This window comes from Nannospalax galili, unplaced genomic scaffold, assembly GCF_000622305.1.
Source record: "Nannospalax galili isolate Female #2095 unplaced genomic scaffold, S.galili_v1.0 scaffold664, whole genome shotgun sequence".
Lineage (NCBI taxonomy): Eukaryota > Metazoa > Chordata > Mammalia > Rodentia > Spalacidae > Nannospalax > Nannospalax galili.
Genome location: NW_008354274.1, coordinates 6369096 through 6383925, shown reverse-complemented (window position 1 = coordinate 6383925; position 14830 = coordinate 6369096). Strand labels below are relative to the sequence as shown.

The following is a 14830-nucleotide window of genomic DNA, read 5'->3' as shown; positions in this document are numbered from 1 at the left end:
CTGGTCTACATAATGAGTTCCAGGACAGCTGGGGCTACAGGGAGACCCTGTAAAAAAAAAAAAAAAAAAAAAAAAAAAAAAAAGTTTAAATGGAGTTACACTATCCAGGGGGAAAATGCCTCTCCCAGATACCACAGGCTATCAAACAAGCCCAGTGCCAGGGATGTCCTGTTTTCAAGGTGTTTGTCAATACAGCCCCATACAGCCCCCCAAACATTACAGGCTACTGCTGTTGCTCTTACTGACCCTCCAGAACTTGATGGTAAGATCCTATTGCTGAAGATACCACATGCTTCAGTCACAGGGCATGGAGAAATAAAGCGAGTGCTGACCAGGAAGCTTCATGCCTCCTGGCTAGCTTTCCCAGTGCTGGAAAGTGCAATGCATGTTACTGAAGCATGAATTAAGGACCAGTCCACAAGAGGGAACTCATGCCTAGTATTGTTAACTGGGTCAAAAACCCAGGGCTGTGTAGGGCATTAGCCCTAGGGAAGAACTTAACTTTTATTTTTCTATTACAAAGAGTATTAAACAGGACCCTAAGTAGTTATCTTTATGCTCATAGATTAGTGCAGCTCTCAACCCTCATCAGAGGTTTCTCTTTGCAGTTTAGCGATTAATACATACACAACAGGCCAGAGAGTAGGAATAAGTGACTGTGGAATATCAGCTATAAATGAGAAATCTCTACCACACACCCTCCTTCAAGGGCTCAGGTGGCATCATGTAAGAGGGGAGAAGACTGTAAGAGCCAGAGGTAATGGATGACTATAGTAAGAGTGTTTTCTAGACATAACAGGGCTGTTGCTGAGGATCAGGGCACCCCCAGCATGGATGGGGGAGGGGCTCACAAAGTCTATACCCATTGCTGAGGAGATGCTGGCAATTCATAGCTACTCTGAGAGAGAGTCAGTTTCCTCAGTTACCCACTCATGGGTAGGCTGCCATTCTCTAGTGATGGAGCTATACCCATGCACACATGCAGCACTGAATAGACTTACTGGGTTTAAAATTGAGAATTTAGGTAAAATATCTAATCAACAAATCTACCAATAAGGTTGGGTGTGGTGATGTATGCCAGCAATGGGGGAATCACGTGTTTCAGTCTAGCCTCAGCTACATAGCAAATTTGGAGGTAGCCAGGTCCACATAAGAACATGTATTTTAGAAAAAGTTAATGAAATGTCTGAGATGATCCATAAAAGGATCAAATGTTTCAGTAAGTGTAAAGAAACATACCTCAACAACAAAAACAAGGACACAGGTTGACACAGAGGGCTCCTTTTGGAAAATGCATAAACTAAAGCCAGACAGAATTAACCACCTATCTTTGGGACAAGGTTTGGATTAATGTTGAAGACATTTCTGCATGAATAGTATCTTATGAACAAGCCTCTTGCTGACCTCCCTTCCCCAGCATGCATTCGCTGACCTGGCAGGCTCCAGAGTGAGGCTTCGTCTATGCTCCATGGCTCAAATCCATGCTCCAGCCTGAAGATCAACTCAGGTTTGATGACACAGTGCCCTGTAAAAGGAAATTAATATAAAATGTTATAAAAGGTCCCAAATAGTCAGTCTATTACATGATGAAGCATGACGGCTCCATTTGAGAAGTAAGGCTATGATGGATAATTTAAAAACTTACAAAAATGTGTGTTTGTGTGTGCGTGTGTGTGTGTGTGTGTGTGTGTGTGCACATATGATGCATTTTCATGTGTTGCTGGTAATGTGTACCGTGGCAGGCACAGAGGTCAGAGGACAACTATGGAGAGTTGGCTCTTTCCTTTCTCCTTTATGTAGAGTCCAGGGATCGAACTCAAACTCAGGTCACTAACCTCTGACATGCTGAAATATCCAATATCCCTCAATACCAGCTTTTGCTAAAAAGTGATTACATTCACATTCTTTCCTGACTGAAATATGACCCTCAGAGTGGCATTAGCCTGTATGATGATGATTAACTCATTATAATGATGTACTGAAAATGTAAGTAAACAAAAGACAATGAGAGGGAAAAACACAACAAAAATTGAAGATGCCACATAAGATATCAGGACCAACTGAACAAAGAGAGTTCATTAAAAAGGAAGACAAATTTTACAGGAAAAGAGCTGAATTACTGAAAATTAAAAGGGGGAGGGTTAAAAAGAAAAGCAAAAAGTTTACTGGACTAATCAGACAGAGGGAAAAAAATCTTTGAGTAAAAGGATGGGTTCTGGGCCAGGCACAGTGGTGCAGGCTTTTGACCCCAGCATTTAAAAGGCACTGGCAGATAAGTCTCTGAGTTCTAGTCCAGCAAGGCAGCTAAGGCTACATAATACCCCATTGGGGGCATGGGTGGGGGGCTTTTCCAATACCCAGAGCATATTAAAAAACTAAAAAAATAAAATGTTATTTAGACAATTATTTTCATTGATGATTTTGTTTCTAATCAGAAGGTTCTGCTCAGATGTAAAACTTCAAATCTTGGTGTGCAATAATGTAGTGCCCACCTGTAGCTAAGGGAGACAACCAGCTATTGTTCTAAAATGATGGCTAAATTTATTTTTCCCCCTATCTAGAAGCCTTTTTGAGAGAACTGACTGTGATTCTAGCCACTCTAACAGCTATCAAAGTGCCTGAAAACAAATCCTGAGTCCATCACTCTCGAGTCCATCTTTGGAAGACAAAAGAAAAATGAGGAGGGACCCAATAGAGGGATGCTTTTGGAAGCTCTTGTCAAGAAATCCCAATGGACTCTGATATGAACATTTGAATTTTTCCCTTTTCTGACCTTTTTCTGGTTCCCTGTCTAGAACTTGTAATGCTAACTACTCTTGCCTTTACAACTCCTAGGCACCAGTCAAGGAATTTCTTTTCACCCTACAGTTAAGAGTTATGCAATTTGGGAGTCTTCTAAATAGACCCACAGAAGGGATACCCCAGTTGCCATACCCTGTGACCCTGTTCAGCATGGAAGAAGCCAGAGCAGTCTGCGTCCCAATGCCCCATTGGCAATTTGGGTAATCTCTTCAGAGGATGGTGTGATAAGAATAGGAGGTAGGAATTGGCTAGGTGGTTAGGGTAAAAAGAACCCCCCCCCCAAAAGTAGCCAAAATGTCCTTGGGCCTCTTAGCAACATACTTTGTTCCAAAGGCCAAAGATGTCAAAAGTATTTGGGAGCCCTTATCTAATCACTAAAAGATTTTAGGGTTACCTTTTCAGAGGGAGGAATGTTAAAGTAGCAAAAAGCCCCATTTAAAAAAAAAAAAAGAGTACATGAAGTTATCAGAAAAAGGTGATGGGGAGATATGGGAGGAGTTGGAGGGGAGGGAGTGGGTATGGATTTGATCAAAACAACCTGACATACATGTATGAAATTCTCAATAAAATTTTTTAAAGTTAAGAACAAGCCGGGCGTGGTGGCGCACGCCTTTAATCCCAGCACTTGGGAGGCAGAGGCAGGCGGATCTCTGCGAGTTCAAGGCCAGCCTGGCCTACATAGTGAGTTCCAGGACAGCTGGGGCTACAGGGAGACCTTGTCTCAAAAAGACAAAAACACACACACACAAAAAAACCCTAAAAAAATACAGCAAATGGTGACTTGCCATTAAGAAAGCAAACACAGGCCAGAACAATGGCTTGCTGCTCAAGCCTGATGCCTGAGTTTAGATCCCCAGAATCCATTAAAAAGCCAAATGTCTTCAATCTTAACACTTCCAGAGAGAAATGGGAAGCAGAGAGAAAAAGAATTCCTGGAAGCCTTCAGGTGCCCCAGGGTCCCTGCCTTCCAACTGCTACAAAGACACCAAGAAAAAATATGATGGATGGCAGTGAGCAGTCTCAACCTAGTCCTCCGACATCTCCTGTATGGAACAGCGCATACACAACCATACACACTTACACATAAGACACATCACACTCACACAAATGTGATTCTAAAAAGAAAGCAAAATGGGTAAGTAAATGAGACACAAGAGTGTAATTCCACAAAATAAGAATTATATGCAACAAACCATAGTCCACGGCCCTAAGTGGATGGGGAAAACCTGACATTATTTCTTCTAAGATCTGGAGCAGGACAAGGATGCACGATTTCATACTCTTCAAGACAGTACTGAAGTCTCTGCTATAGACAGGAGCTAAAGGAAAGAACAGAAGGACAGCCAAAGCAGAAAGGGGAGGGGAAACTGTCCTTATTTGTAGGCCAAGTGATGCTACAGAAAATCTTACATGTCTCCAGAAAAGAAAAAAAGGAGAATGAATGAAATAACTCCTCACAGAAGACAATGTCAAAAGCCTAAAACATGCATACTCGCAATCAAGAAAAAAAGTGCTAAGGTCAGAATGCATTCCCATTCACAGTAGCTACTAAAAATACTTTTAAAAGGATTTTAAAAGGTTCAATAATTCAGCCGGGCATGGTGGTACACATTTTTAATCCCAGCACTGGGGAGGCAGAGGCAGGAGGATCTCTGTGAGTTCAAGGCCAGCTTGGTTCTACATAGTGAGTTCCAGGCCAGCCATGACTATAGGGAGACCCTTTCTCAAAAAAGAGACCCCCCCAAAAAAAGGTTCAATAATTCTATTATTTACTTATTGTTCATTAAATGCAATTTATTTTTGTGGTGCTGTGTTTAATTTACAGATCTACCTTTGTCACTGACATATATCCTCAGCCCTATTTTATAATTAGTTAACGAAGGAGTAAAAGACCAGTCTTAAAGTCCAAAAAAGAAAGAGAGAGAATTGCAGAGGACCCCCCCCACACACACAGTGGGACCCAGGATCCAGCATTCCAAGACAAGAGAACTCATGAATTTGAAGCAGGTTCAAAGCAACCTGGGACACACACTGAATCCTGTCTTAGAAAGTAAGACACAGCTGCCAATGCTCCAGAACACAGTGAAAAGGGAAATGCAAAGCACCCTAATGCAACTCAGCAGGAAAAAAAAAAAAAAAAAAAAACATCCACAATAAAAAAGGCAAGAAAGCAGAAGCAGCCTCGGAAGCAGGTATACAGTGGGACTGAGAGGGTTAGCATGTGTAAAAATGAAGAAAATATAATAGATGTTCTAGTTTGCTTTTTGTTACTGGGATAAAATACAGATGCACACCATCTTCAGGAGGAAAGGGTTTATTTCACCTGACAAATTCCAGTCCATCACCAAGGGAAGTCAGGGCAGGAACCTGGAGGTGGGAACTGAAGCAGAGACCATGGAATGCTACTTACTGGCTTGCTCAGCTACTTTTCTTATGTATGCCTAGCACTGCCCAGCACAGTGGGCTGGGCCCTTCTACACCAATTAGCAATTAGGAAAATGCCTCACAGATACGGCCACAGGCCAATCAAATGGAGGAAATTCCTCAGTTGATTGCCCTCTTCCCAGGTGTGTCAAGTTGACTACATCAGCCATAACATATACATGTATAAAATTGTCAAAGAAGAAAAATAAATTACCAAAAATATTTTAAAAACAGAAAAATAGGTAGGTTATATTCTATGTTAACAAATTGGAAGAAATAATATTGTTACATACATATACTTCCTAAAGTGATTTAAAGATCCAGTAAAATCCACATCATAATACCAATGAATTTTTCCACAGAAGTAGAAAAACTTTGTCCTAAAGAATGTCTTTAAATATAACATGACAGCACCAGAGACCTGAAATTATTAAAGGATCTTGATCAAGAACCAGAAAAATGTAGTTCTTGATACCTACCTTCAAAACCCACTTTAAAGAAGTATTAACCAAAGAAGCTGGCTATTGGCATTAGAGAGATAGACAAGGGACAGAATGGGCGATCCAGAGTAAATCCATACACATTCAGTGTTATACTGTGGATTTAGGATGCTCTAGAAACCAGGTGCTGGGTATTGGTCAGCAGTCTCTGATACTATTAACAGGTAGACTCCAGTACAGGAAATGACATCACGATGACAACCCAAGCCAGATATTGTGATGTCATCTCCTCTCTGTTTTCTGCCCACAGGGAGGGGAGGAGCACATTCTTCCAGTGCTTGCTGCCATGGTGTCCTTCCTCACCACAGGACTGAAATGAGGCCAAGGACCATGGATGGACCCTTTGAAAGCCAATCCAGCACACATCTTTCTCCTTTTCAGATGTTTCTCTCGGGAGTTTTGCCAGAGACCTGGAAAGCTAACTAATGTTGTCAGTCAACTGATTTTCAGGTCAGACTTCTTCAAGACTTTATATTTAGAAGAGAAGTAAATCATTCAGACAGATGAAGACCTGAGTGTGCTGCACACTTCTAATCAATCCCAGCACTCAGGAGGTACAGCTCAGAGAATCAGGTCAAAACCATTCTCATCTACAGAGTGAATTCAAGGCCAGTCTGGGAAACTGCACTGAAAATGCTTATAGGGGAAAGAGAAACACTGATAATAGATGAAAGGTTTAAATTAAGACCTGCTGGTATGAGGCTTTTGGGATACTGAGTGAACTCTTGATGGGAATGAGGGCAAGAAAGGGTACCCTGATGTCTGCCAAACACACAGAGCAAAACTCAGCAACTGGAGTACAAGAAACTCAAAACCATCATCAGACAGAAACGGGAGCAAGCAACCTAGAGAATGAAAAATATTACATTTTACACATCGAGGGATTAATTTCTGAATATTAAGAACCTCAATACATAACACAAAAGCAAAATTTTTGGTTATATTACCTCAACAGCTATTTCACAAACATTACACAAAAACAGCTCTTAAATATAGTTTATATTTTTTATAGTTTATAGTTGCCAGGCATGGTGGAACATCCCTTAATCCTAGCACTTGGGAGGCAGAGGCAGGCAGATCTCTGTGAGTTTGAAGCCAGCCTGGTCTACATAACAGATTCCAGGCCAGCTGGGGCTAAGGGAGACCCTGTCTCATAAAGACCACTCAGCATCAGAGAAAGGCCACTCCTCAACGTCGGAGAAAGGCCATTCAAAACCACAAAGATAGATCACTGCACAGAGCTCAGAATGGTTCTTAGCTATGACACCGAACAACAAACACTGAAAATTCTCATAAGCTGGTGGTAGGAATATAAATGCTCACAGCTGCTATGAAATACAGTGCAAAGCTTCCTCCAAAACTTAGATATTCAACCAGATGTGGAACACACACCTGCATCCTCAGTACTCAGCAGGATGATCTGCAGTTCAAGGCAAGCCTTGACTATTTGGGAAGTTTGAGGCCAGCCTGGGCAATGTGAAATGCTGTCTCAAACAAAAAACCAACAAAATGTAAACATGGAACTACTAAATGACACCACTGCTACTTATGTATATCCAAATAAGTGGAACCACTATTGTGCAAAGAAATCTGCAGTGTTCTGTGCACTGTAGCTCTGTATATAAAAGCCAAGACACAAATCAATGTAGGCATTTATCAGTGCAGGAATACCTAACAACATGGGCCATGACTAAAATTTATTATAAGGATGTATGGAACTGTCAGACAATAAAAAATACAAATCATTTAAAATAGTGTGGCTGAATATTATTCATCCATTAAAAAAATGAAAAAGGTCCCACCTGCATTGACAAAGACAGAAATGGAGAGCTTTTTGCAAGGTGGGAACATGACTTTCTGCTGAGCTAGAAATGACCATCACTACATTAAAGCAGAGCAGCTCTGATGACCTGGAGGAAAACTTGGCACATACATGGCAGTGAAATAAACAGATACAGCAAGCTCTTAGGTCTATGATAATGGCAGCGGGTCATTAACAATCCCACAGAAGACTGTCATGAACCCCTCAACAGAGATACCAATGCAGACCCCTTCTGCTGAGCTGAGTAGGATTTGGGTTTTCAGTGGTCTAGCTAAGAGTGTCAAATACCCCAAATACACTTTGAGGCCTCAAGCTTGAATACATGGAATTGTTCTTTTTGCATTTGATTTCCTCCACAACTGGGGTGAAAAGATGATTTCTTTTGTACAGGAAAGAAACAAGATAAAACATGTTAGTCACAAAGAGCAAAACCCTGCACAATTGCATTATATTTGCAAATTTAAGGTGACCCCAAAGAAGTAGAGAAAACTGGGGTTACCAGAGTGCAGAAAAGGTACAAAGCATGGAGGGATGGTTGGTATTTAGTTGGTACTTTTGGAAGGGACACAATACTTACACTCAATAGTACAGTAATAAAAATATGGTTGACAAATATTTCAAAATAGCTATCAAAAAGAATTTTCATGTTCCCAACAAAAACAAGTCATGTCCAAGATGACAGTCATGTCAACTGGTGTCATCTGATGAGTACACATTATCTGAATGTAAAGCAAAGCCACACTGCTCTTCATTCATATATGACCTTAGCATGCGTCAGCTAAAATGTCTATCAATTTAGTACTAAAAGCTAGCAATGACGCCTATAGATATCAACCAGGAAGGATGTAAGTGCTACTGAGAGTTACAGGGTGTCTGACTCACCCAAAAACACCAGGCTGCTGTAGGTCTCCAGCATCACATCCCTGTAGAGGGTCCTCTGAGCAGCATCCAGCTCCTGCCACTCCTGCCAGGTGAAGTCCACAGCTACATCCTCAAATGACACCAGCCCCTGCAACAACACAGTTTTCATCAACCCAAGCCCTCAGCACTGGGAACAGTCAGAGTTCACCTTTCTAGATGTGTGTGTCTTAGCAGTGTCATAGAGAAGCTGGAACCTGGCTGTGTTCTGCATCATGGGACAAATAAAAACCAATGCAAAAATCTTCCCTCTGTGTTAGAACAGGGATGCAAGAGAATGCGAGTAAAGTGTTCTCTAAGGAATTACAATAGAAACAACATTTGCAGATAAATATATGTAAGGTTTGCTTTATTAAGAGGGAAAGGCACCTGCAAACTCAATCATATAAAAGTAAGATTAAGTCCCTAAGAACACAATGAAAGGACAGATGTTGGTTGGGGTTGTAACAGAGCACTGTACTACAGTGCAGATCCCAAAGATGCAAGGCCATGAGTTCCAGTCTCAGTCCACATAGTAGAATAGACCTTATTCCTAAATGTGGAGGATGACCCCAGATAGGGGTCTCATACTTGAATACAGGGGTTATAAAAATATTTTGTAACAGAAAAGATTCCTATATGCTCAAACACTAAAATTTACTTCAGGAAGAAATCAGTGATTCATGCAAGGTTTGAGCAGCACCCAGCCCTGTGCATCAGGTGACAGCACTACAGATTTTGCTGTGAACACATGCACTTTTCACTGCATGTGCCAGAATGCATGCGATTCCAGGGAGCACTGTCTAAGACATGTTGCATGAATGCATGTTTACACCTCACTGTTCTTGCTGTATATGCTTTTCTGTTTTTATTGAAACATGATTATGCAAATCAAAGACTTTTACTATGTTCTTACCTTCATTCTGCAAAATTTAAGTATTAAATCAGCATCTTGACTTTTATGTTACATAAACAGATACATGGATTTTACTTCTATGCAAAGTTTTTTAAATATTTTATTTATTATTTTTAGTTTATGTGTACGAACATATTGCCTGCATGACTGTAAGTGTACCTGTGTCATGCAATGCTTGTGGAGGTCAGAAGAAGGCATCAAATTCCCTGGAACTGGATCTATGGACAGTTGTTACCTGCCATGTGGGTGCTGAGAGACAAACCCAGGTCCTCTGCAAGAGCAGCCAGTGATCTTAGCCACTGAGCCATGTCTCCAAGCCCCCTTGTATGCAAGGTTTATTTCATCTTTTACTATTGGTAAAAATTCACACAGAATTATTTTTAAATGAATTTTTTAATGATTTATTTAACACAAATCTTTGATTTACAACCTTATTTTATGTACCTATATATCTGATTTGCATAAATTTCTCGGGTAAAAAGTGATCACAAATACAAAACTTTTCTAAAGTCTGAGAGCAGACCCAGACTCTGTCTCCCTCCATCTATGGGCAAGTTTAATGAACACTGCACATCTCAGTTCTCTCTCAAAAGCACAGTGGGCAATTGAGAAAGCCATCACATAAATGGCTTAGAAATGCTGAGGCCCACCTCAGCCAAAACTCTACTTGGATTGAGTGCTACATAAATGGAAAATGAGTCTAAGCTTTTGACATAACTGGAGAGTAGGAAGATAGGACCAATACACATGACATCCTAAGCCCAGCCTTAGGAATGTGTGGATTCAAATAGGTCCATCTAGAGGCCAGAACAAACCACGGTTTCATAAGCTAATGCAAATATTTCCACTGGCTTCATCCCTTGGGATCAGAGAAAAATAGTTTAAAACTCAAACGTGACATTTTCCCTAGACAGAGTTTTCACTATGGTTTGCTAACTGCTATTACTGCTGACAGTTCAGTTTACTTGCCACTCAAGGGCAACAGAAGAACCACCAGCTCCCTCTGGTGTCCTGGCTGAGAGCTTAGCTCTTCCTGAGCCCACTGCACTGATCATACCTGCCATCGCTTCCTCCTGGAAGGACTCTGCACATTCACTGAGTACATGGGCTCACCTTAAGTCTATTTGTGAGAATAAATGCTAAACTCTCAAGCTCTGGGAACAAAGGGACGGGACACATGTAAATCTGTTGCAGGTCTAGAAGAAGAAATGGTTTTCAGCAGGCATCCAACACTTCCATGGTCTAACCCAGAAGTACTGCAGAGGATAACAAAACAGATTCCTGCCTGTACCGAGAAAAGAGTGCACTGCCTTCTAGCGGCTGTTTCACAGCCTGTAGTCTAACAAATCTGGAACAGGAATCAAATGTAGCAAACAGCAGACCTCCGGCAGTCTCAGCTAAACTGTGACCTCGGCCAAGTCAAAACAGTGACAGAATATAAGTGTCAGAGAGGACATGGGTCTGGCAAAAAGAGAGCTCAAGTGCTCCTTTCTGTTTTTGTTTGCTTTTGTTTATTTGAGCCAGAGTCTCACTGTGTAGTACTGGTTAGGCTGGAACTCCCTATGTAGACCAGGCTGGTTTCAAATTCAAGAAGATTCACATACCTCTCAAGTGCTGGGCAACCACACCCAGCTTTAATGCTCCTTTCTTCAAAAAAATTTTTTTTATTATTACTACTTTTGTTTTATGTGTATGAGAGTGTATTGCCTGCATGTGTGTAAGTGCTCCCGTGTCATGCAATGCCCATGGAGGCCAGAAGACGTCCCTTTGAACTGGAGTTATAGATGGCTGTTAGCCGCCATGTGGGTGCTGGGAATCAAACCCAGGTCCTCTGCAAGAGCAGCCAGTGCTCTTAACCACTGAGCATCTCTCCAGCCCCTAGTGCTCCTTTCTTGATGTGTAACATTGCTAAGGCCATTTTAGAAACTATGCTGGTTCTTCAAAAATTTCAACACAGAACTACCATGTGATCCAACAATCACCATCCCTGGTAAGAATCCAAAGGAGCAGAAATCTAAATGTTAAAAAGGAATGGCTTCACATCCATGTTCCTGTGAAATTATAGTCACAGACAAGACACAGAAATAGTGAAGTGTCTCTTAGATGCAGGGATAGCAGGATATCCCTCTCAAATACAGGGCATTGAATAGCTCACAGAATGCCCACCTGAGGCTGCTGTCTAGTAAAGGGTACCCAAGGACAAGTATTCACTAGACACTCCAAGAGCCCACAGACATGGCTGTTCTGAGCAGCTCTGTCAGGCAATTCTGACACCTGAGGCCAGGAAGAGATGCTGGAATACAAGTTCAACAATAAGGCATCATATAAGGTATCAGTCTCTAGGGATGACAGGAGAGGCACAAAGATTGCTCACAAGGGCTCAAGTGAATCTTCTCAGCTTTCTTCTCATGATATGCTCATAAACAGAATTTAGTTCTTAAAAAGTGACCAAGTATGTCTGTTTGAAACACAGAATATACCATGAGGAGCAAAGAGTTGATTGTACAGTGGAAAAAGAGATGCTGATGGGGCTGGGGAGATGGCCTGTGTTAACAGCAGTTACTGCTCTTGCAGAGGACCAGGGCTGTTTCCAGCACCTACATGGTAGCTCAAAACCACCTGCAACTCCAGTTCCAAGGGCACTGGTGACCTCTTCTACCTCCTTGGGTGCATGTATGCGTATGGCACACATAAACTGACATATTCAAACCGTGTACACACACACACACAAAATAAGTACATAATTTTTTTTAAAAAAAGGGGTAGAGATATTTGTGAATGTTTACAGGGCAGTGACATTTTAGGAATTTGCTGAGAGACACAGAGGATATTGGTCAGGGTTCTAGACTTCAGTCCTTGTTTCTCACACAGTTGGAAAGCTCTGGGAAAGCAGGTGAACCATAGGAAAGAAGTGAGGCAGCAGAGGTTAGGCCATCCTGATTCCACACCCTCCATCCTGAGACTGGAGGTAAGGCTGCTCTGGAAGCTGGGGCTTTCCTGAGCAGCAGAACAATCTGGAAAATCAGACAGCTAGAGCAGGTTGATCTCTGGCTTCCTTTTTCTTCCCACTCTTTGGTCCCTGACGGGTCCCCAGACACTGCTACCTCACCTCCCCCAAGTGGGGCCTCTACAGCTGCTCCTCCTGTCCCAGCTTTGGGACATGGACAGCTCCACACTGCCAAAGCTGGACCTGAGCATTTCTCAGGGATTTCCTCTCACAAAGAGTCTCCTCCTCCCTCAGGCCCTCACTTCCTTTATCAGATTGCCTTCCTCTCAAGTCCTCTTCCCTGGGACCCTTTAACCCATCATCTATCTTCATCTATCCTCAGAGACCAGAGAATATCAGCACTGTCTCCCTCCCATCTGGAGCCCTTCTAAACCTGATGTAGAATTCTCCTGTCCTGGGAGGGCCAAGTGAGTGCTCCCCTGCCCTAGAAAGTATGGCAGTGGGAGAGTTACCCCTTACCACTAAGCCCCACCTCTGGCCTTAGCTTTCCTTTCTTTGCAGTGGGCACAGCTTCACATAGCCCCTTTCTGGGTCCAGGGTTCCTCAAGGGAAGGCTCATGGGCACTAACTTCCTTACTTGTTTTGCTATGGCTGCACCACACTGGCAGATAAGGGGTGGCGTCACTATTCTGTAGAACTGAATCACAAGACAGTGATTGACTGCTCTGAGTCCCAAAGACAGATGGTGATGGGGAATGGAACCCAGAGCACATGTCAGACAACTGCTCTACCACTGAACTGGACCCACTTCTTTTTCTCTTCTTTTGAGACACAGTTTCACCAAGTTGCCCAGGCTCACCTGCAGCACGTTTTGTACTTCTCAGGCTAGCGGTACAGTTTCTTTCCTCAGGGTCTTCAGTAACTGGGATTATATGCCTGGCTTGCAGGTGAGATTTAAACCCAGGTCTATACCTCCCTCCCCTCTTTCCCATTAAAAGAGCACTGAAGGAGACATTTAGAGAGGGAAAGAAGGTGGAGAGAGGGGTGAAACCTTTGTGTACAGCTCTTCTAGCATCCTACATTCCCTAGTAAACCACCCACCTGGATAGGGGTCAAACCAGCCAAAGTACCTTCCAGAGCAGGGCTCTAAGCACAGTTTCAGTGACTTAGAGACCCACCCAAGGGACAAAGAGGGAGATAAAGAGAGGGGGCGACAAAAAGGCACAGGGAGGTGGGTACAGTGGCTCACGGCTATAAATGCCCAATGATCAGGAGGCTAAGGCAGGAGGACTGACATGTCTTATGTTCAGTCTAGACTACAGAGTGAGACCCTATCTGAACAATCAAATACAAACATCAAAAGGAACACACAAGCAGGGTAGAAAGGAGGCAAGAGATGGAGGGGCAGAACTGTAGAGACATAGGGACTCACATATGTCATAGCTCAGGTTTGGTAAGCAGTCCCCATTTCCTGAACTCCAGGTCTCCCAATCCTCCTCCTCCTCCACTCTCTGTGACCCAGTACTCACTCCAAGGGAAACTGGGACTGCCTGGTGCTTTGAGGATAAGTCCTAAGGAGGGACACTTGGAACCTACCACTGCTCAGTTCTCCTGCTCCTAAGCAACTGAGCCACGTTTCCAATCACTGAGCTTCTTCCCCTCCCTGTATTACGAGTCAGAACAGAGCAGTGGAGGGAGTCACATGGCCCCCAGAGCCCTGGTCTTGGGCTGGGTGCTGGGATTTCTCAGGAAAGGACACAATCAGAGCTTCTCCCCATGCCCAGACCCATGAGGCACCGGCAGACTCAGAGGTGGAGCAGGGGAGGAAAAAGAGAAGCTGGTACCTGGGTTCCTGTCAAACACCTGCACCTGCCCAGACTTTTCTGTTCACTTCCATAAAGGACACAGGGAGGAGAAAGGCAAGTTCAAGGCTAGCCTGGGCTGGAGTTACACTAAGCCTCAAAACAGAGGGGTGGTGAAGGACTCACCAGGTGCCAACCCTCCTTGATGATTTATAAGCAGTTAATGATTGATGCAGGAGAGATTGTTCAGGGGTGCAGTCCCTGGTTTGGGGCCCATGATCCTATAATCAACTCCTCTCCCATGCACATCTAAAAGTCCTGGGCCAGAAAAATAAATCTTGAAAGCAAGAGGGACTTGTGAAGATGAAAGGGATCAGTGGGAGCGGGAAGGGGTCAAGAGGGTAATGGGGTGAATATGACATAAATACATTACACACACATAGAAGACGTCAATAACAGAATTTACTATTATGTACCATTAATATATGTAATAAACATTTTTTTAAAAAACGTCCAAGTACTTGGCTTGGCTCATGGCAGAGCGCCTGCCTTGCATGTACCCATCCTTAGGTTCATTCTTAATGACAGAAAAAGAAAATGGCTTAGAGAGGGCAATTGCCAGGTCACTCAAGTACTCCAGGGCTTTAAGGAAATAGGGAAACTCATCAAACACTAGGGAAAGACGAGCTACTGACAGAGAAGGAAAAAAAGGGGCGGGGC

General features: G+C 42.9%; 1 protein-coding gene across 1 annotated transcript in view; it reads right to left on the bottom strand.

Moving 5' to 3' along the window:
* Positions 1-14830, bottom strand: part of LOC103748705 (zinc finger protein OZF) — a 29836-nt gene that overhangs the window by 14018 nt on the left and 988 nt on the right. Inside the window, exons 2-3 of the mRNA XM_008851455.3 lie at positions 8431-8557; positions 1433-1525 (exon numbers count right to left, since the gene is read on the bottom strand). Coding sequence (XP_008849677.1) covers positions 1433-1525; positions 8431-8557 — 220 coding nt within the window. The remainder of the gene's footprint in view (positions 1-1432; positions 1526-8430; positions 8558-14830) is intronic.